Here is a 24,528-nt window from a genome sequence, read left to right as displayed (position 1 = left end):
GTAACTCGTGTTCATTGTATTCATATGATGATTATCAGTCCAGTTTTATGATCTAAATTGCATTTTTTGTTTTTTTGTTTTTTGCACGTATTTTTGTGAAAATATTTGTAAGTATCAAGATATGTTTCATAATAACATGTTTATTTTAGAACCATGTCAGGCTTGAGTGATTTTTGGAATATTTTTATTAAAAATATTCCAACTAACTATTCATTTTGAAATTGCTTTCCATTCAGTTACTTTTAATATTAAACATGAAAATAATGTTTAATAAAAATAATATTTTTATTAAAAATATTCCAACTAACTATTCATTTTGAAATTGCTTTCCATTCAGTTACTTTTAATATTAAACATGAAAATAATGTTGCAGGCTTCTCTTTGCTTTGAGAGAGAGAGAGAGAGAGAAAGAAAGAGAGTGTAACTCATGTTCATTGTATTCATATGATGATTATCAGTCCAGTTTAATGATCTAAATTGCTTTTTTTTTGCATGTATTTTTGTGAAAATATTTGTAAGTATCAAGATATGTTTCATAATAACATGTTTATTTTAGAACCATGTCAGGCTTGAGTGATTTTTGGAATATTTTTATTAAAAATGATTCAACTAGTTCTTACTAAAAATATTTAGAATCTAGTAAATAATTACATTACAAAAGATTTAGAATCTCTTTGATATAGTGGGAAAGAAACTAAAATTGTCTGTAAAATCTCTGATTAGCTAAATAAGCATTCTGCAGAGAATTTTTTTAATAATATAATTAGAAGCCATTTATGAAATTTATTAAGTTTTCATATATTGAAATGTATAGAATCTCCTGGAGCTCCTTTCGATTTAACTTTAAAACATACACAGACATCAGTAACTCTACAGTGGAAAAATGGCCCTTCAAAATCTGCCCCTATAATAGGTTATCTCATAGAGTCTAAGCAGTCAGGTGAGTTTTTACTCCATGTTTCAGACATTCTATTAAATTTCATAAAAAAAAACAAAAAAACTATTGTTTAAAAGAAAACAGATTAACTATGAAAGAATGAACTGAGTTTCTCTGTGTAAGACATCCATTTTTGTTTATTAAATGTTTGTTATGCACTGATTAGACTTGTGGCATTATTAGTTACAGCCATTCACTACATAGAAAATCTTCCTTCTAGATATATTAAAAATCTATGTTCTTCTTTACTTTCAAATGGAAAGGCCATACTTTGTATTGGCACTGTGGATTAGCCATTGGTTTGCTGTTATTGCCATCCTTAGCATATACATGGAATATTTTGAAAAAGTAATGCAGTATGAAACTAAATTAAAACCTGTCATACTATAGACATCCAGCAAAATCTGGATACGATTCTTTAACACCTATTCAATAACATGGATAAGAAGTGCAATTTGGTATCACTATTTCATCCACCATGGCTGGTAGAGAGGTTAAGCAACATCATTGAACAAAGCATAAAACTTAGGAGCTCATTATAAATTTCACATCTGATATGCAGGATAACATGTCAAACACAAATGCAAGAACACTGCAGCCTCTGACTGCATATTCTCAAAAGAAAACTATGCCCACCACACTGACTTTTAGGTAACCAGTGAGTAATATCTTGCAAGGAATTAGTACTTTATATTGTATGATGTTATTGTATGAATATACACTATATATTGTATGAATGTATGGGTATACATGAATATGATATTGTATGAATATACACTCATGCCCAAACACTCCTGGAAGTTACCTCCTGGAAGTGGATAACTGATAGCTAAGAATGCTTTAATACTCAATTGTTTTGAATCTAATGGCTTGTGAACTTTGCAAGTTCAGACATGGTGCATTTGTTTGGTGTCTTTGTAAAATTTAGTTAATTGTAATTAAATACTGTAATCTTGAAGATGGCACAAGTCTAATTAATGACAAAACATATCAGTTAATTAATATTATATGCAACCTCCATCATTTTTATTCAGTATATATTTGAATGTCACACAGCATTATTTTGGAAAATTCCTATACATAATCATAAAAGCTGAAATGAAATTTTTTGTTCAGATATGGTATATGACTCCCATTTTATTGAAATGCATTTAGAAACTAAAGTAAAATTTATTTTCTTACATCAGATGGTGAAGAGCCATGGCAAACACTTGCTCAGTTGAATAGTGGACCAGAAATTTTCTACGTTATCAGTTTTCAAAACTTGCTGCCATCTACTTCCTATGAGTTTAGGCTTTTTGCTCGAAACCAATATGGAATTAGCATGCCAGCTGTATCACCAGAACCATTTTCTACTCCAAGTAAGTATGATGCTTAATGACATCATAATGTAATGAGAAGGTGAAAAATATGGTGAGAAACTAAAATTTTCTGTATCTCTGATAACAATTGAAATTTTTTTAATTGAAAGTTTATTTTTAATTGAAAATTGAAATTTTTTTGTTTTTCCTTAACCAAAAGTAGGTGTATAATTTTAATTTTGATATACTGAATTCAAATAGGATCTTAGCATTGCCTCATCGTGGTTTCAGGAATCAATAATATATACAGTAAAACCCCATTTTTATGTTCCTGCAATTTACATTTTCCTGCATTTTCCTTTGGTCCCGTCTTAAGACCTATTCTTACAATATATTGTTTTTCCCGCCATTAACAACTTGATGTGGACGTTATTTCCCGTGATTTGCATTTTTTTATCTGGTGACAATAATGATTTTCACATTATTTTCACAATAATGATTTTCAATCACCCATTTTGATGTTTGCTCATCACATCATTTTACTTTAAAATGCATATCATTCAAGAAGATTATCCAACTGTCTAATATTGAATATTGTAGCTACTTTTTTTTCCTGATCATTATCGATTTCTGCGGAAATCTGCACATTTTTGTTCCCAGATGGCGTTGCTTTCAGCTGTAGTTTCGTTTCCGCTATCACAGTGACTTGAATGCTTGCAGCAGTAATGTAGCGATGAGTGATACCGTGGTTTTTCATTCACAGTACGAATTGATATTGCAGAATTTCTGCTATGTAATTTAGCATGTGAAAGTTGCTTTGAAGTTGCGGTGGTGGATTATCCATATTAGTAACATGGAGAAAAAAGACAGAAAATGTATTTCTGTAGAAGAAAAGATGGCAATTCTGCGACGTGTAGATTGGCATGCTGGAACAAGTGAGCATTAAGCAAAAGATCTTGGATTGTCCATGTCCTCTTTGAACACGATAGTAAAAAACAGGTCAAGCATTGAACCCAATGAAAAGCAATCTGGTGCTATGTCAAAAAAAAAAAAAAAAAAAAAAAAAAAACAATCAACAATAAAAGAATTTTTAAATAGATAAATGTAAGTAATTGTAAATTCATTTATTTTCAGTAAAATAAATTTTGTAATCTGTATGTAGACTCACATACTAGCAGTAAGTCATCTTTTAGCCTTTTTTAATGTTTTTTTACATTTCTTGCTATTTACACTTTTTTCCATCAGTCCCCTGAAAAGTGTTAAAACAAAAAAAAAAGGGTTTTACTGTATATATATTATTATTAGCAAACAAGTCAGTTTATATTTAACAGTATAATTCACAACACAGAATAATGTGCTTAATGGTCAAAGCTGTATAACTGAGAGGAGACCCCACACATAGCCTTTAAAGGAATGCGGAGACCAGGGCTTCTGACCTACTGTCCAATCCTCACCTTCTTGTGGTGCACCCTGTTGGGTATCTACCTGAATACCGAATGAACGAGGATGGGCTGGTAATTTGGAATTTAGCCGACCAAATTGTATTCTTATTGGCTTAAACCAATATAGAAAATGATGGTACAACATGACATAATTTCATGCCGGCTGGGGCTTCGCCTGGTTAGACAAGGCCCCCGTTGTTTTCGCCAGGGAACCAGGGTGAACAGCGAAAAGTCATCTACTGGAACAAATCTGAAAGCACACCACCAAATCAACATCACCAAAAGATCGGTACAATCAACATAAGAAGCCTGAATGACAAAGAAATGGAGCTAGCTGAGGAATTAGATAAGTACCAGATTGACATAATAGGGGTGACTGAAACAAAAAAGAACAGAACTGGTGAGATCTTTCTGAACAATAAATACCAAATGTTATATTCAGGAAATGACAATCGAGGGAAAACAAGGCGTAGCCATAGTAATCAACACAAAATACGAGGCTAATCTTCTTGAATGGCAGGCAGTCTCAAGTAGAGTGATGTGGGCAAATATGAGAATGGGTAACTGGACAATGAGACTTACTTGTGCCTATGGTCCCACAGAAGGTTCTACTAAGGTAGAAGTGGAGGAATTTTTTGATGCTTTAGAGAAAGCAACAGACACAATGAAAATGGAAAAGTTGGTCCTTGTTGGGATCTAAATAGCAGAGTAGGAAATGATTGTGAGACATACAAAAATATCTTGGGAAAATTTGGAGAAAACAGCAAAGCTAATAATAACGGCAAACCCCTGTTGGATTTCTGCTCAGGACATGGACTGGTTATTACTAACACCATGTTCCAACATAAAAATGTGCACAAATTCACATGGAGAGAAGAGGCAAGGAATAAGAAAAGTCTCATTGACTATGTTATTCCTTGATAGTGATGTTTTCTCCCTGGTGCAGGATACCAGAGTGTACAGAGGATTTGAAATTGGACGTGATCACTTTTTAGTCTTGAGCAGGATAAAATTGAATTTCGTATTGAAAAGAATAACATGTAAGAAAGTTTCAAAGCAAATAAAAGTTGAGCAGCTCTCAGATGTGAACTGTAGACTAAAATACACAATGATTATTGGAAAAAAAAATGAAACAGTTTGAGAACAGGAATCAAACCTTGGAGATTCAGTGGCAAACTCTGAAGAAAACATTGACTGATTCTGCCAGAGAGGCATGTGGTGAGGTTGTCTGTAAAGATAAAAAAATCAGAACTCCCTGGTGGACACAGGAAGTTAAAGAGGCAGTGAAGGAAAAGAAGAAAGCATATCAAAAGTTCCTGTCAAATAAGTCAGCTTGTGCTCTGAGAGATACAGAGACGAATGTAAGAAAGCTAAACACCATGTAAAACTAGCTAAACAAAAGTCATGGGGAGGACTTTGGCAAGATCATAGAAAATAAATATCAAGAAGGTGGTAAGATATTTTGGAGGTTGTTGAAGAAGCTTAGAAATGGAGGAAAGAGTGCTGTAAAAGGAGTTAGAGATGATAAAGGTCACATGAAAACAGGAGAAAAAGATATCCTTGAAGTATGAAGTAATTACTTCGAAAAATTGCTAAATGAAACAAGCAGTGATAGCACAGTGGTAAAAAAACACTCAACAGGCATAGAGTCAGGAATACATATCCATACTTGAAGTAGAAAAAGCCATCAAAGGCTTGAAATGTGGAAAGGCAGCAGGAGTAGATGATATTTGACCAGAAATACTGAAATATGGTTGTATAAAAGTCTGCAAGATCTATGCAAGCATACCTGAGAAACGGTTGAGAAGAATTGTGGAAGAATAGCTTGGTGAAGAACAACCTGGATTCAGGCCAAATAGAGGCTGTCAGGATCAGATCTTCACTTTACGACAAATAGTTGAGAAAGCATGGGAATATAACAAAGATCTGTATTTAAGTTTTGTCGATCTGGAAAAGGCATATGAAAAGGAGCCAAGAGAGAAGCTATTCAATACGCTACAGTTATATGGTGTCATTGTGGCATTATATCAAGCAATACTTAGTCTTTGTTTGAGTTGAAAGTCAGCAGTTAGAATTGAAGTACAGAAAGATGGTTTAATGTTAAATCTGGTGTGAGACAAGGATGTATTATCCCCTCTGTTATTCATTATCTATATGGATCACATTATGAAGGAAAGTGATATTAAACATGATATCAGAATTGGAGATGTTAATGTCAGCTCTTTGGTTTATGCAAACGATGTTATACTTCTAAATATATATCCGCTACAAGTTTGCAAGAGTCCCTGACTAAATTGAATAACTGTTGAAATGGATATAGTATGAAGGTCAGCATTAAAAAGACAAAGACAATGAAAATATTTAGAATTGTTGAAAATATCAAATGTGTTGTGAGCGGGGAACTGTGGAACAAGTAAAACATTTCAGCTACTTAGGCACGATTTTTACTGATGGTAAATTAAATATGGAAATAGACAACAGAATCAACAAAGCTGGTACGGTAGGAAGTCAATTGAATAAATTCATATGGAATAAGAGAAAAATTAGTCAGAACACTAAATTAGCTGTATACAAGACAGTATTCAAACCAGTTTTAACTTATGAATCTGAGAGCTGGGTCAGAAGTAAAATACTTAACCAAAAACTAGAGACCGTAGATATGAGAGTCCTGAGAAAGATTAGAGCCGTGAACAGATGGCATCACTAGCAATATCATATTAAAAACGAGGATATTAGGAAAGAACTTGATATTGTCGGCATCCAGGAATGCGTTAGCAGAGCTAATCTCAGGTGGTTTGGTCACTTAAACAGAATGGGCGAGGAAAGATTAGTAAAACAAGTGTTCTCTGCCAGGTTGGCATGAAAACAACCCAGGTGAAGACCAAGATATAGGTGGATTGAAAAGGTACAATGTGCCTTAGACCAGTGCTTCCCAAACTTTGGGACGTCTGGTCCCCCTTTGCAAAAATTAAAATATTTCAGCCCTCCCCCCCTCGAAAAAAAATCGTAATAAAGAGATATATTATAATATTTATTGTATTTATATTCAATACAAAACATACACAGCGAATATTGCAAAAATCAAATGCATATATTATATTTTTTGCATCTTACCGTTTGGTTCTGAAGACGATGTGGGGTGTTCTGGTAAAATATGAAATACTGTTTTGAGTCTGTTTCTGCTTCTTCTGATTGTTTGCTTGAATTTTTTTTTTATTTTTTATCAGCCACTTATCCATCTCAATGTTAAAATTTTTAACATAGAATAGGTCAAATAATATCACCACTTACCGATACTGGCACACCACAGACTGATATGATGAAATTAGTGAATATTACCTGAATAAGGGAATCCCCGGACCAGGAACATTTTTCTCTTTTGTGACCTTTCTCCCTTAAGGTAATTAAGCCTAACGCAAAACACACAGCAAAGGCAGGTTATTAAAACGTGCATATGATTGGTGTGGTATTAACAAAAGATCGCGCAACCGAAAGATAAAAGCATAGCTGACAATTGAGTTGAAATGCTAACTCTCTTCAACCGAATGCCATATGTGAAACTGCCATAACATTATATATATATATATATATTACTTAGTTTTAACACTTTTACGAATTTTAACACGTTCGGTTGAATTTTATTGCTGCCTTGGGAAATCGAACTCACATTTAATTAATAACAATAGTTTTTAGTTAAATACTGTGTGTGCCCATGCAACATATGGTTTTGTTTCAGTCTATACAGCATAGTTTCTGTATGAGGGGACATGTGATTCATTAATTAATGTTTTTATCCCAGTTGTCTCTAATTGCACTATTTGTTGAGAAATATATTACACAGACTCCTCATACCTTATTCACTGGCATAATAAAAGTACTTGTTTTTATTGCCTCTGCAGTATAGTGCCTGTTAGGGAGGGCATGTTGTTTACCACTGCAAGCATCTCCCCACATGAACTTGTTTAAGCTTTTTTTCAACTGTGAAGTATATGCGAAACTTTTATTGGTAACAGAAAACTAGCTCGGATGACAGCGATAATATAAAACGAGTTTTGATATGTATATAAAGTCAATATCCCTGATTATGAAAGGGACAGGAAGATTTGGAGCTTCCCTGGAGAGCATTCGAAGTAAATACAATTAACAACTGCTTTGAAATGAAACATATGAATAAGCAATATTTACTAATATTCATTAAATGCCGAAATATGCTGGAAGCAAAGTTTGTGAACCAACACCAATCTGTGAATTTTTCCATTAAAATATAAAAAATAACAAAAAAGAAATAATAAATAATAAAAGTTAAATACGTTTCTTTTAAAATAAAAAAATCTACTTAGTCTTAAAACATTTTAAATTTTTTTCATTATTTCACGGCCCCCCTCAACAAAACCTACGGCCCCCAAGAGGGCCGCGGCCCACAGTTTGGGAAGCTTCCTTAGACGATAGAAATTTAAGATCTGATAACATTGGAGTCTTGACAAGTAACAGACTGATTTGGAGGAAAATTGTAGGTAGGAAGTTAGTAATGATGCAAATTTTTGATGTAGTACTATCATATTCTATACACCCCTTGAGTGTACATGTCAGGAATTTGATGATGATTAATAATAAGAAAATAATTAATACTTATTAACTTATTAGCTAATATTTTGCTGTATTATATCCAGCATTTTCAGAGCACAAGAACAGTTTGTCACAGTACACACAAGGAACTAAAGTCCTAATTGCTAACATCTGTTTTTGGATAGGGGTGCTTAAGGGTCAAAGCTGTATAACTGAGAGGAGACCTCCACATATCCTTTAAAGGAATGCAGAGAACCGACCAGGGCTTCAGACTTAATGTCCAATCCTCACCGTCTCGTGGTGCACCCTGCTGGGTATCTACTTGGATACTGAACGTAGGAGGATGGGCTGGCAATTTGGGATTTAGCTGACCAAATTGTATTCTTATTGGTTAAACCAAAATAAAAAATGATAGTACAACATGACAAAATTTCATGCTGGCTGGGGCGTTGCCCGGTTAAACAAGGCCGCCCCGTTGTTTTCGCCAGGGAACCAGGGCGAACAGCGAAAAGTCAGCTACTGGAACAAATCTGAAAACAAACCCCAACTCAACATCACCAGAGTTAAAGATCGGTACTATCAACATAAGAAGCCTGAATGGCAAAGAAATGGAGCTAGCTGAGGAATTAGATAAGTACCAGATCGACATAATAGGGGTGACTGAAACAAAAAAGACAAAAACCCGTGAGATCTTTCTGAGCAATAAATACAAAATGTTATATTCAGGCAATGACAATCAAGGAAAAGAAGGAATAGCCATAATATTCAACACAAAATACGAGGCTATTCTTCTTGAATGGCAGTCAGTCTCAAGTAGAGTAATGTGGGCAAATATGAGAATGGGGAACTGGACAATGAGAGTTATTTGTGCCTATGGTCCCACAGAAGGTTCTACTAAGGTAGAAGTGTAGGAGTTTTTTGAGGCTTTAGAAAAAGCAACTGACACAATGAAAAATGAAAAGTTGGTCCTTGTTGGGGATCTAAATAGCAGAGTAAGAAATGATTGTGAGACATACAAAAATATTTTGGGAAAATTTGGAGAAAAGAGCAAAGCTAATAATAATGGCAAATATCTGTTGGATTTCTGCTCAGGACATGGACTGGTTATTACTAACAAAATGTTCCAACATAAAAATGTGCACAAATTCACATGGAGAGAAGAGGCTAGGAATAAGAAAAGTCTCGTTGACTATGTTATTGTTGATAGTGATGTTTTCAACCTGGTGCAGGACACCAGAGTGTACAGAGGATTTGAAATTGGAAGTGATCACTATTTAGTCTTGAGCAGGATAAAATTGAATTTAATATTGAAAAGAATGACATGTAAGAATGTTTTAAAGTGAATAAAAGTTGAGCAGCTCTCAGATGTGAACTGTAGACTAACATACACAAAGATTATTGAAGAAAAAATGAAAGAGTTTGAGAACAGGAATCAAACCTTGGAGATTCAGTGGCAAACTCTGCAGAAAACATTGATTGATTCTGCCAGAGAGGCATGTGGTGAGGTTGTCTGTAAGGATAAAAAAATCAGAACACCTTGGTGGACACAGGAAGTTAAAAAGGCAGTGAAGGAAAAGAAGGAAGCATACCAAAAGTTCCTGTCAAATAAGTCAGCTTGTGCTCTTAGAGAATATAGAGACAAATGCAAGAATGCTAAACACTGTGTAAAACTAGCTAAACAAAAGTCATGGGAGGACTTTGGCAAGAATATAGAAAATAAATATCAAGAAGGCGGCAAAATATTCTGGAGGTTGTTGAAGAAGCTTAAGAGTGGAGGAAAGAGTGCTGTAAAAGGAATTGGAGATGATAAAGGTGACATGAAAACGGGAGAAAAAGATATCCTTGAAGTATGGAGTAATTACTTTGAAAAACTGCTAAATGAAACAAGCAGTGATGACAGCACAGTGGTAAAAAAACACTGACCAGGCATGCAGTCAGGAATACATATCCATTCTTGAAGTAGAAAAAGCCATCAAAGGCTTGAAATGTGGAAAGGCAGCAGGACTAGATGAAATTCGACCAGAAATGCTGAAGTATGGTGGTATAAGAGTCTTACAGTGGCTGCACTGCATAGTTCAGAAAGCCTGGACAGAGGGACAAATTCCCGATGATTGGAGTAGAGCTCTCATAGTGCCCATATATAAAAAGGGAAATTAAACTGCATGTGAGAATTACAGAGGTATTTCCCTACTGAGTTTTCCTGGCAAGATCTATGCAAGTATACTTGAGAAACGGTTGAGAGGAATTGTGGAAGAGAAAAGCTTGGTGAAGAACAAGCAGGATTCAGGCCAAATAGAGGCTGTCAGGAACAGATCTTCACTCTTCGACAAATAGTCGAGAAAGCATGGGAATATAACAAAGATCTGTATTTAAGTTTTGTCAATTTGGAAAAGGCATATGACAAGGTGCCAAGAGAGAAGCTATTCAATACACTGCAGTTATATGTTGTCAATGGGGCATTATATCAAGCAATACTTAGTCTTTATTTGAGTTGTAAGTCAGCAGTTAGAATTGAAGGAAGTACAGGTAGATGGTTTAATGTTAAATCTGCTGTGAGACAGGGATGTACATTATCCCCTCTGTTATTCATTATCTATATGGATCACATTATGAAGGAAAGTGGTATTAAACATGATATCAAAATTGGAGATGTTAATGTCAGCTCTTTGCTTTATGCGGACGATGTTATACTTCTAAATAAATCTGCTACAAGTTTGCAAGATTCCCTGACTAAACTGAATAATTGTTGTAATAGATATGGTATGAAGGTCAGCATTAAAAAGACAAAGACAATGAAAATAGGTAGAATTGTTGAAAATGTCAACTGTGTTGTGAACGTGGAACCTGTGGAAGAAGTAAAACATTTCAGCTACTTAGGCACGAATTATAGTGAAGATGGTAAATTAAGTATAGAAATAGACAACAAAATCAGCAAAGCTGGCATGGTGGGAAGTCAATTGAATAAATTCATATGGAATAAGAGAGAAATTAGTCGGAACACTAAATTAGCTGTATACAAGACAGTGTTCAAACCAGTTTTAACTTATGGATCTGAGAGCTGGATCAGAAGTAAAACACTTGACCAAAGACTAGAAACCACAGATATGAGAGTCCTGAGAAAGATTGTAAAGTCCTGAGAAAGGGATGTATAGGATATGATAGTACTACATGAAAATTTACATCATTATTAACTTTCTATCTACAATTTTTCTCTAAATTAGTCTGTTGCTTGTCAAGCCTCCAACATTATCAGATCTTATATTTCTATCGTCTAAGGCACCTTGTACCGTATCAATCCACCTATATCTTGGTCTTCCTCTGGGTCGTTTTGCTGCCAACCTGGCAGAGAACACTTGTTTTGCTAATCTTTCCTCGCCCATTCTGTTTACGTGACCATACCACCTGAGATTAGCTCTGCTAACGCATTCCTGGATGCTGGCGATGTCATGTTCTTTCCTAATATCCTCGTTTTTAATATGATATTGCCATTGATGCCATCTCTTCACACCTATAATCTTTCTCAGGACTCTCATAATATGCGGTCTCTAGTCTTTGGTCAAGTGTTTTACTTCTGACCCAGCTCTCAGATCCATAATTTAAAATTGGTTTGAACACTGTTTTGTATACAAATTTAGTGTTCTGACTAATTTCTCTCTCATTCCATATGAATTTATTCAATTCACTTCCTACCATACCAGCTTTGTTGATTCTATTGTCTATTTCCATATTTAATTTACCATCATCACTAAAAATCGTGCCTAAATAGCTGAAATGTTTTACTTGTTCTATAGGTTTTCCATTCGCATTGCAGTTGATATTTTCAGTGTTTCTGCTTATTTTCATTGTTTTTGCCTTTTTAATGCTGACCTTCATACCATATCTATTACAACAGTTCTTCAATTTAGTCAGGGAATCTTGCAAACATGTAGCGGATTTATTTAGAAGTATAACATCATCCCCATAAAGCAAAGAGCTGACATTAACATCAATTCTGATATCATGTTTAATACCACTTTTCTTCATAATGTGATCCATATAGATAATGAATAATAGAGGGGATAATGTACATCCTTGTCTCACACCAGATTTAACATTAAACCATCTTCCTGTACTTCCTTCAATTCTAACTGCTGACTTACAACTCAAATAAAGACTAAGTATTGCTTGATATAATGCCCCATTGACACCATATAACTGTAGTGTATTCAGTAGCTTTTCCTTTGGCACCTTGTCATATGCCTTTTTCAGATCGACAAAACTTAAATGTAGATCTTTGTTATATTCCCATGCTTTCTCAACTATTTGTCGTAAAGTGAAGATGTGATCCCGACAGCCTCTATTTGGCTGAATCCTGCTTGTTCTTTACCAAGCTTTTCTTCCACAATTCTTCTCAACCGTTTCGCAAGTTTATTTGCATAAATCTTGCCAGTAACACTCAGTAGGGAAATACCTCTGTAATTCTCATTCAGTTTTATTTGACTTTTTATTTATGTTTGGGAACTATGAGAACTACTCCAATCATCAGGAATTCGTCCCTCTGTCCAGGCTTTCTGAACTATGCTGTGCAGCTACTGTAAAACTTTTATATCTTCATACTTGAGCATTTCTTGTCGAATATCATCTACTCCTGCTGCCTTTCCACATTTCAAGCCTTTGATGGCTTTTTCTACTTCAAGTATGGATATGTATTCCTGACTGTATGTCTGTTAAGTGTTTTTAACCACTGTGCTATCACTTTTTGTTTCATTTAGCAATTTTTCGAAGTAATTACTCCATACTTCAAGGATATCTTGCTCTCCAGTTTTCATGTCACCTTTATCATGTCTAACTCGTTTTACAGCACTCTTTCCCCATTTCTGAGCTTTTTCAATAACCTCCAGAATATCTGGCGACTTTCTTGATATTTATTTTGTATGTTCTTACCAAAGTACTCCTATGACTTTTGTTTAGCTATTTTTACAGTGTTTAGCGTTCTTACATTTGTCTCTGTATTCTCTCAGAGCACAAGCTGACTTATTTGCCAGGAACTTTTGATATGCTTTCTTCTTTTCCTTCACTGCCTCTTTAACTTCCTGTGTCCACCATGGAGTTCTGATTTTTCTATCCTTGCAGACAACCTCACCATGTGCCTCTCTGGCTGAATCAATCAGGGTTTTCTTCAAGGCTTGCTACTGAATCTCCAAGGTTTGGTTGCTGTTCTCAAACTCTCATTTTTTCTTCAATAATCTTTGTGTATTTTAGTCTACAGTTCACATCTGAGAGCTGCTGAACTTTTATTCTCTTTAAAACTTTCTTACATGTTATTCTTTTCAATATGAAATTCAATTTTATCCTGTTCAAGACTAAATAGTGACACTTCCAATTTCAAATCCTCTGTACACTCTAGTGTCCTGCATCAGGGAGAAAACATCACTATCAACAATAACATAGTCATTGAGACTTTTCTTATTCCTTGCCTCTTCTCTCCATGTGAATTTGTGCACATTTTTATGTTGGAACATTTTGTTAGTAATAACCAGTCCATGTCCTGAGTAGAAACCCAACAGGTATTTGCCATTGTTATTAGCTTTGCTCTTTTCTCCAAATTTTCCCAAAATATTTTTGTATTTTGGGAAAATACAAAGTCTGACCATCATTTCCTACTCTGCTATTTAGGTTTCCAACAAGGACCAACTTTTCCTTTTTCATTGTGTCAGTTGCTTTTTCTAAAGCATCAATAAATTCCTTTACTTCTACCTTAATAGAACCTTCTATAGGACCATAGGCACAAATAAGTTTCATTGTCCAATTCCTGATTCTGATATTTGCCCACATCACTCTACTTGAGACTGCTGCCATTCAAGTGTTATCTGCAATCTTTCTCCCACAGTGGCTAACAATATTAGTTTTCGACATGGCCAGAATTCTGGCAAAATTCAAACTTTCCAAGTGCAACATTCCACCTAAAGAAATGCCTATAAAATCTTATACCAAAAAAAAAAAAAAAAAATATATATATATATATAACAAACGATGAGGTAATGTCACCATCATTATGGACCAAACTGAATATAAGAGAAATATGAGTACGCTTTTTAAAGATTCCTCTGTATACTAAATTATAAATCGGAATCCTTCCAAAGAGTGTATAAGTTCTTTTTTTTTTTTTTTTTTAAGTCATATCTTAGACCAAGGAAATTAATAAAAAAAATAAAACCTTACCATGTCAAACTAACACCCATCCTAACACTTCCAAAGTTGGCTGCATAGACAGCCCTACCAAAAAATTTGCCAGACAATTAACTAAATCACTTTCCCCTCTCATTGTCAACTCACCTTCCTTTATTAACAATTCTGTTTACTTTAAAACCATAATAGGAATTATTATTATAAAAGATTCAATCATCATGATTTGTTTTACATTCATCGTTCTTCAGCATACCTTTTAACAGAAACTCTTGACCTTATTAAGCCACATTTCCCATCTGACATTTATGAATTATTCAGATATACAACCAGCTAGATGGTTTGCTAAGGTATCCTCTCCTTCCCCCAAACATACAAAAAAACCAAGTTTTCAATATGTCTACACATAAACCAACATTTTGGCTATGCTACTTAGATGATGTTTTTGCTTTTTGTATTGTGGCCTAGACAAATTAGATAGATTTTTAGCACATTTAAATTTCCAAATACTCAAAGACACTTCATCATAGAAGAAGAAAGAAAGAACTGCATTCTCTTTCTAGACACATTATTGACATGACTACCAAATAGTTCATGATCCGTCTCTGTTTATAGAAACCAATATGAGGAGATACTTATATAAGCCATCACATCACCACCCATCCTAACAGTATGTCATTCTTAAAACACTTATGCACAGAGCAGGACTATTTGTTCAAGTGACACATCCCTTGATGAGATGCCTTACAACACTTTTTTTTTAACTGGTGGCTACGATCCCCACCATTCCTCATACCACGAATGCACCAGATCACAATAAAACTATTTCCATTCCTTATATTCAAGGTATGTCTGAAAAAATAGTTAAAGTTCTCTGCAAAGTTCTCCATACCACCTTCAAACCTCACATGAGAATAGATTTAAGCCACTTTCATCTATTACCCCTAAGGATCAACTTCGTCCTCTTGCACATTCTGGAGTGTATAAGTTCCCCTTTTGCTTCTGTCATCTGCCTTGAAGCACACAAGGCCTACATCCATGATCATCTAAATGGCAAAAGTTGGGACTGGCAGACCATGCTCTGGATATTCCTTTACACAGGATTAAATGGAAGTAGTAAAAATATTTAATAAGATCTTCGATACAGGCATAATCCCTGAAGACTGGTTACAGTCAACCTTCATCATGCTACCTAAAAAAGCAGATCCCAGAACTTGTAATGACTATAGATGGTCAGTCTAATGAGTCATGTTCTCAAAATGTTTCTTTCTGAAAATAATTAAAAAAAAATATGCAGAAAATGTGAAGACACCATCAGTGATACCCAATTCGGCTTTAGAAAATCTTGGCTGGCACACATCAGACAGTGAACTGGCATGAGTTCTGAGGGACTATTCAGAGTGGCTGTGGATCACTCAAAATTTGTCAAGGTGGTCACCGACCTCTGATAGGTGATGGCACTCGAAGAAGAAGATACATATGCTACACTGAAGTCACTACAGGTCTGAGAGATTTTTAGAATTAACATCAACTATGAAGCACTTCTCTGCCTCAACAAGTATGGCTATATTAACTTGCCAAAGATCTACCAGTAATTCTAAGACCACAATATCACAAACCTCTCTGAATTAACTTCACTGTTATTTTGTCCCTAGTGGGCAACATGTTAGGAGATTAGTTCCTTTTCAGTTACAATTTGAATTGCTCCCATGATGTTCTAATCATGTGCTATGTGTCACCACAGTTGTAATTTGTGTTCTGATGATAATGCTGGTTAGAAAACCAGCAAAATATGGAAAGTTAAACGAATTTATTATTATTTCTTCTTTTTTTGTGTTGTTTATACCATGATGCGCTGTAATGAATCTTGTCTTAGTAATTTACTCACTTTCTACAATGAAGTCACAACTGAGTTGAATAAGAGGATATGGTTACACAATGATATTGCTGGACTTTGCAAAAATTTACAAGAAAAGCATTTGGTGGGGTGGGTCATGAAGTTAGTGACAAAACATGAGACAATGGCTGATGGACAGACATAAAAGAGTAGGGTATGGTGAAGTTGAATCAAAGAGAAGACTGGTGACAAATGCGTGCTTAAAGGGCTCTACAAGGAGCACTTCTGTTCGTCAATGATGATGTTGGGAATGATTTGAAGGGACTTATCCATTTGTTTACAGATGAAGCTAAACTGTGATGAGCAGTAGTTAATAAAGATAATGTTGAGATCCCATGATGATCTAATTAGACTGGTAGTTTGGGCAAAGAATAATGGCTGCCAATTCAGTGTATCAAAGTGCAAAGTTATGCACTTTGGGGATGAAAAAAACTTAAATTTGTGATAATTTTTTTGTAAGAATGTAAACTTAATCATGTAGCACTGTCATAGTAAGTAACCTTGGGAAATTGATGATGGGATGAAAAAATACTACATTTGGTGTATTGCATGAATGGATCCACTGAAAGAAATTAACGAGGCTAGGTATTTAGGGGTAATAGCAGACAGAGTTGAAGTTCAGAGGACATATTGTAAAAGAGGACAAAATATCTCAGATGATCAATTGAATGGTAAGAAACACCTTGACAGCAGTGATGGGAAGTTATCCCTCTTTATAAGGCTTTGATGTGATCGTATATGGACTATTTGTGCAAACATTTGGTTGTCTGGGTATCTTGGGAATGTGGTGCAGATTCAGAGTTGAGTTTCTAAATTGATTGGTATGCAGAACCCCCTATGAAAATAGACCGAAGGTTTGTGGGTTATATAGTTTAGCTAATATGCCTAAAGGAGGGGATATGATAGAAACTTATCAATTAATAAAGCAGTTTGTAAAGCATATGTTAAAGAATTTTCTATTACATGATCAATCAGGAAAAAACAAGGGGTTATTCCTAAAAGTTGTATGAGAGTATAGTTAGCAAGGATGTAAGGCCTTGATTCTTCTTTGCTTGGAGAAGCAAAATATGAGTGGAATAGGTTGCCAGACATGGTCTTGATTGCTTTTTCACTGAATGGCTAAGGAGGAAAAGAGAGAGAGAGAGAGATGACATTTATTGTTTCATTTTGCCAGTATCTTTGAATCTGTGAACATGATTGTTGGATTCTATGTCGAAGTTGAATCAAAGAGTTGACCTGTAGCACACAGTTGACTGCTGTGTGCTACAGGGCTCACTACTCGGAGTGCTGCTGTTACATTTGTACATCAGTGATATCAAAGTGACGTTCATTGTTGACACAATGAATCTCATCTCTGTAATAATAGTAATTAATTATTGTGTGTGTGTGTGTGTGTGGGTGGGTGGGTGGAACTTGTTTAATGTCATGCCTGACATGACATTTTAATTATATTGTACCACCATTTTTTGTTGTGTGTGTGTTTTAAGCCAATAGAGAATGCAATTTGGTTAGCTTAGTCCAGATTGCCAGATCATCCTTATTTGTTCAGGTATCTAGTGGTTATCTAGAACACGGCACACCAAGGAAGGTGAAGATTGAATATAACCTTAGAAATTGTAATCAGTTCCCTGCATTTTTTGTAAGCTGTGCAGGCTACTACTCCCAGTTATAGGTTTAGCCCTTAATTGTTCCTTAAACTACAAATTAAAAGAGATTTTTAGTCTTCTATTGTATCAGTTTAAAAATTAGAGTATTCTTCATTGTAGCATTTACTTTTTTTTTTAGGCAAACTGTACTTGGAATATAAGCAGAGACTTCCCTTCTATAGAGAAGTTTGGTTCCTTGTAATGCTAGCAGCCATCAGTGTTATCCTAATTATACTCTTAGTAGCTGTATTATGTGTTAAGAGCAAAGCATATAAATATAAAAGTAAGTATATAATTTTTTTATTTAATATTTTAAGTAATAATCACAAACAGTATCCCACTTGCTACAGTGGTTGACTGACTTGTTGAGTTATTCGAATTCCACTGCAGGGATGTTTATAAAAGTGTTCAGGTGATGGACAGTTTCATTTCCAGTAGGGTGTGAAACTATCATTGGATGCCTGCTTGGCTCAAAAGTTTGTTTTGGCTAGAGTTGGATTTCTTGGATGCTTAACTTTTTATTTACCCATGACACTAAATGTGCCATAGGTTACTAGTCTTTTGTGAGTGGGATTTATGTAAAAAATAAAAAAATTATTTTTTATTTACTTTTTAAATAAATACAGTAAATATAGTTTTAAACAAATACATATGCAGTGATCTACAGGGTGATCAAAATTAAAGTTTCCATGTTTAAGGCCTTGAGGAGTGCCATCCAGCGATCAATGTTGTGCAGGAATGCATTGTGCATCATGCGGAGGTGGTATTGGGGGGGAGTAGTTCCAAAATTCACCATCAAGGGGCATTGTAAACATCAAATGCATGGAATTTGCATATCACGCAACTCTGCAGGTGTCAGGAGGGTTTAAAAAGATGGACATGGGATTTTTCCCTTCGTTCTGGTTGTTATTCTTGTAGAAAGGCTTATACGTTGGCAACACATGACTATTAAATTATTTAATAAATACTTCCTATATTTCAGCAATGTCACATTGCCATCATCATGGGAATATACAAATATGACACATGCACGCAGGCACTACAAAAAATAAATGAGGCAGAAGACAAACTATTGTTGTTCCTAAAGTCCTAATGGTACCCCCTCCCCCTAAGACAACCCCTATTGGGTTGTCTTGGCTCTTGGGCTGATGTTCTCATGATGCAAGTCTCCCAGTGGGGCAGTGTCATGCATCCAAATTTGTTGAGGTTTGGAATGTTTTTTTAGAGCTGAGGCTGATTCTATGAATAATCTTTCGTACTTAAACTTGCTGCAGTGTATTACTTTGGCTTTCTTCCAATGTATTCTGTTGTGGGTATCCAGAGCATGGTCTGCAAGCCCAGAGTGGCTGTACTGGTGAAACTGGATGTAGTCTTTGTGTTCTGAAATCCTGATATCCGCTGTCCTGCCTGTTTGGCCAAAGTAAGACAGTTTACAGCTGCAAGGGGCCTGGTATACCCCAAGTAGGTCTAGGGGAAGTGGTTGGTCTTTGGTAGAGCGGATAAGGGATGCCAATTTTTTATATGGTTTGTAACAAGAAGTCAGGTCGTATTTTTTAAGGATTTTGGTTATTTTTTCAGAGGTGCCCCAGATGTAGGAAATGGTGATAGATTTAGTGTAATCTTTATTGTGAAGGGGAGGGGGGGGTTGTGGTTTACTGGTTTTAATATTTTTTGGGGGTTGTAGCCATTGGCTAAGAAAGTATTAAGGATGTGGTTTAGTTCTGAGGTTAGGGCATTGTCATCTGAACAGATTAATTTTGCCCTATTATATAGTGTTTTAATAACCCCCTATTGTTGTGAGGTGGGGAGGGGATTGCTGGCAAATGTATCTGCCTGTATTGGGTGGGTTTTCTATTAACAGAGAAAACCAAGGATCCATCAGGCTGGCGAGTGATTAGAGTGTCTAGGAAAGGGAGGCTGCTGTTTTCCTCTTTTTCCAAGGTGAACAGGATTCTGAGGTGTTGGTTGGTTAAGTGTGTTAAGAAGGAGTGGAGTGTATCTGAGCCATGTGGCCAAATAGTGAATACATCATCCACGTAGCGAAGCCAAACAGTGGGTTTTTGTGGGGCAGAGTTTAAGGCTTTCTCTTCAAAAGTCTCCATAAAGAAGTTGGCCCATGGCTGTCCCCTCTATCTGTTTGTAGAATTTTCCTTGCCAAACAAAATAGCCTGAGTTCATTGTAAACTGAAATAGGGCTGAGATATCGGGAGGAAATTAGGCTTGGATGAGCTCTAAGGTTTCCTTGAGTGGGACATTTGTGAATAGGGAGGAGACGTCAAAACTGACATTATGATACCTCTCACTCCAACATACTGACATTATGTCAGTATGTTGGAGTGAGAGGTTTTCTATACTGGCTTTGAAGTGGGCTGAGTTTTTAATGTGTGATGGTGGGTTGCCAGTATAGTGTGTGAGCACTTTGGCTAAATGTTTGGCTAATTTATATGTGGGGGAATCAATGCCATCCACTATGGGACGTAATGGCACATTTTGTTTATGGATTTTTGGAAAACAAAATGTGCCATTATACAAATATACTTTGATCACTTGGATGGTTAATTGATTATATTTTATATAATTGTTGTAATACATTTTATTCATTATATACAGAAAATAATATTGTGCATTCTATTCAGATTAAGATATATTCTCAAAAGTATGTGTATTACTGGCTTTACAGAAGAATCACAAAAGTCCTTACAAGATGATCACTTAAGTATGGATGATGGTGGATTTGCAACATTTGAACTTAGACAATCCAAAAGAGGAACTCTTTGTAAAAATTCTTTATCAAGAAAAAGTAATAGTGCCGTTCTTACAAAGTGAGTACTCTTCTAATGAATGAAAGTTTTATTGCCATAAATTTTGTAAAATTAAATGATTTCACATAAAGTAAATATAAATAAATATATTTACATATTTTTGTATATATTTACACAGCTGAACTATTTGAAAGAACCAAGATGTTTTAGATTTTGAATGGGCATAAAGAAGTAGTTATTACTTATAAAGATGAACAGTAAGATATCTTGCATTAATTGAAGATTAGCAATCCACTTTGTGTCCTCCCCATTGCAATAATTCATCATCATTGTAATTAATTTCCTGATATATTTATCCTCAAGGGCTGTTCAGGCTACTACAGCACTACATGAATAAGTTTACATTATTAATAATCATCTCCTATCAACAATTTTCCTCAAATTAGTCTATTACTTGTCAGTATTTCAATATTATTGTATCTAACATTTTGTTCTTCTAAGGCACTTCTGGCTGAATTAATCCACCTAGGTCTACTCACACATTTTTCAATGCAGACAATGTCAAGTTTCTTCCTAATGTCTTAATTTTTAATATGATTCTGCCAATAATGGTGTCTGTTCGCTGCCCTAATCTTTCTCAGATCTCTCATATATATGGTCTCTAATCTTCGATAAAGATTTTTATTTCTAACTCATCTCTCAGATCCATAACTTAAACTTGGTTTGAACACCTTCCTATACACTGCTAGTCAAGTGTTTGGGCTAATTTCTCTCTTTTTCCATATAAATTTATTCAGCTAGCTCCCAATCATATCACCTTTACTTATATCATCTATTTCTAAATTTAATTTGCCATTCTCACCAAAAACTGTTCCTAAAATAGCTGATATATTTTACTTCTTCTATAGGCTCTCCATTCAGAATACAGCTCAATCAGTCTATTTTCATAGTTTAGGTCTTTTTATTGATGATTTTCATGGCAAATTTGTTACAGCTGTTATTAAATTTAGAGAATCCTGTAGACTTGCTCTAGATGTGTTTAGGAGTACAACATGATCTGCATAAAGCAAGAACTGTTTGATATATCCAGTTCTAATATCCAATTTAATGTTACTTTCTTTCATAATGTGCATCCTTGTCTTACACCTATTTTACATCAAACTAACTGCTGACTTACAACTTAAATATAGACTATGTATTGCTCTGTGTAATTCCATTTACCCAATATAATTATAGTGTTTTGTAAAACTTTTCTCTTGGCACCTTGTTCTATGCCTTTTCCAGATCTACAAAACTTAAGTACAGATCCTTGTCATATTCACACGATTTCTCAACTATTTATCGTAAAGTGAAAATCTCTTCCACAATTTTTATCAACCTCTTTTCAAGTATGCTTGCATAAATGTTACCTAGAACACAGAAATTCCTCTGTAATTCCTACATTCAGCTTTGTTCCCTTTTTTTTAGATGGGAACTATGAGAGTTGTACTCTAATCATCTGTACTTTGACCAGGTCCTCTGAATTATGTAGTACAACCACTGCAAAAACCTAAGCATTTCTTTAAACGTTTAAACGTTTATTTAAGCATTTCTGGTCAGATATCATATATTACAGCTGCTTTTCCACATTTCAAGTTTTTGATGGCTTTTTTATACCTCTTGAAAAATTTCTACTACTGTTCTGTCATTTCTTGTTTCATGTAACAATTTTTTAATGTAATTACTCAAGTCATCTGGGATGTCTTTATCTTATCTTCAGTTTTAATATCACCATTATCATCTTTGATTACTTTTACAATATTCCTTCTTCCATTTTTAAGCTTTTTCAATAGCCTCCAGAACACTTTGCCATCTTCCTGGTATTTAAAAGCCACCAGTAGAAAACTCCTTGCCTCCAGTCCAAATGAATGCTGTGCCTTCTTGTTGCTTGCTAAGGAGGCCATTGTGTTCAACCTCTGCTCTCCTGCACTTGCACCTTTGTCTCATCATGATGGCGCCACTTGAATTGTGTACATTAAAGTATCCAAAAAAAAAAAAAAAGACAAAAAGTGACCTTAGTGTTTGGATTGCAGAAAATCAAACTTCAGAGATTGTCAGAAGTTGAAGTGGTTATCAGAATTTGAAAATAATAAAGACAAAAATGCTACAAAATCCAGTAAGAAAATTCTGATCCAGAGATTCATGAAATAAAAACTTTTCTAGTAATGTTGTCATTTTTATCATCATCAAATTCCTGCCATGTACCCTCAAGGGGTGTACAGGATATGACAGTACTACATGAAAAAATTACATCATAAGGGTCAAAGCTGTATAACTGAGAGGAGACCTCCACATAGCCTTTAAAGGAATGCGGAGAACCGACCAGGGCTTCTGACCTAATGTCAAATCCTCACCTTCTCGTGGTGCACCCTGTTGGGTATCTACTTTGATACTGAACGAACGAGGATGGGCTGGCAATTTGGGATTTAGTCGACCAAATTGTATTCTTATTGGTTAAACCAAAATATAAAAAAATGATGGTACAACATGTCATTTTTATTTTAATATTAATTTTTAATTAATATCATCATCAAATTCCTGACATGTACCCTCAAGGGGTGTACATGATATGATAGTACTACATCAAAAATTTACATCATTACTAACTTCCTACCTACAATTTTCCTCCAAATCAGTCTGTTACTTGTCAAGATTCCAACATTATCAGATCTGATATTTCTAGCGTCTAAGGCACTTTGTACCATATCAAAGTGCCTTAGACGATAGAAATTTTACCATTCCATTTAGGTGACCATACCACCTTAGATTAGCTCTGTTAACGCATTCCTGGATGCTTACAATGTCAAGTTCTTTCCTAATATCCTCCTTTTTAATATGATATTGCCATTGATGCCATCTGTTCACGCCTATAATCTTTCTCAGGGCTCTCATATCTGCGGTCTCTAGTCTTTGGCCAAGTGTTTTACTTCTGACCCAGCTCTCAGATCCATAAGTTAAAACTGATTTGAACACTGTCTTGTATACAGCTAATTTAGTGTTCCGGCTAATTTCTCTCTTATTCCATATGAATTTATTCAATTGACTTCCTACCATACCAGCTTTGTTGATTCTGTTGTCAATTTCCATATTTAATTTACCATCTTCACTAAAAATCGTGCCTAAGTAACTGAAATGTTTTACTTGTTCTATAGGTTCTCCATTTTCAACGATTCTACCTATTTTCATTGTCTTTGTCTTTTTATTGCTGACCTTCATACCATATCTATTACAACAGTTATTCAATTTAGTCAGGGAATCTTGCAAACTTGTAGCGGATTTATTTAGAAGTATAACATCATCCGCATAAAGCAAAGAGCTGACATTAACATCTCCAATTCTGATATCATGTTTAATACCACTTTCCTTCATAATGTGATCCATATAGATAATGAATAACAGAGGGGATAATGTACATCCTTGTCTCACACCAGATTTAACATTAAACCATCTGCCTGTACTTTCTTCAATTCTAACTGCTGACATACAACTCAAATACAGACTACGTATTGCTTGATATAATGCCCCATTGACACCATATAACTGCAGCATATTGAATAGCTTCTCTCTTGGCACCTTGTCATATGCCTTTTCCAAATCGACAAAACTTAAATACAGATCTTTGTTATATTCCCATGATTTCTCGACTATTTGTCGTAAAGTGAAGATCTGATCCTGACAGCCTCTATTTGGCCTGAATCCAGCTTGTTCTTCACCAAGCTTTTATTCCACAATTCTTCTCAATCAGTTTTCAAGTATACTTGCATAAATCTTGC

At 35.0% G+C, this 24,528-nt stretch overlaps 1 protein-coding gene across 1 annotated transcript in view; it reads left to right on the top strand.

Moving 5' to 3' along the window:
- sdk (sidekick cell adhesion molecule) overlaps positions 1–24,528 on the top strand; it is a 496,543-nt gene that overhangs the window by 439,506 nt on the left and 32,509 nt on the right. The window contains exons 32-35 of the mRNA XM_090407513.1: positions 815–940; positions 2,125–2,298; positions 18,094–18,237; positions 20,635–20,776. Coding sequence (XP_090263639.1) covers positions 815–940; positions 2,125–2,298; positions 18,094–18,237; positions 20,635–20,776 — 586 coding nt within the window. The remainder of the gene's footprint in view (positions 1–814; positions 941–2,124; positions 2,299–18,093; positions 18,238–20,634; positions 20,777–24,528) is intronic.

Source organism: Typopeltis vanoorti, chromosome 17, assembly GCF_054136105.1.
Source record: "Typopeltis vanoorti isolate ZY-2024b chromosome 17, IOZ_Tvanoo_1.0, whole genome shotgun sequence".
Taxonomy (NCBI): Eukaryota; Metazoa; Arthropoda; class Arachnida; order Uropygi; family Thelyphonidae; genus Typopeltis; species Typopeltis vanoorti.
Note: the sequence above shows the minus strand (reverse complement) of the source record. Positions and strands in the feature narration are given on the sequence as shown.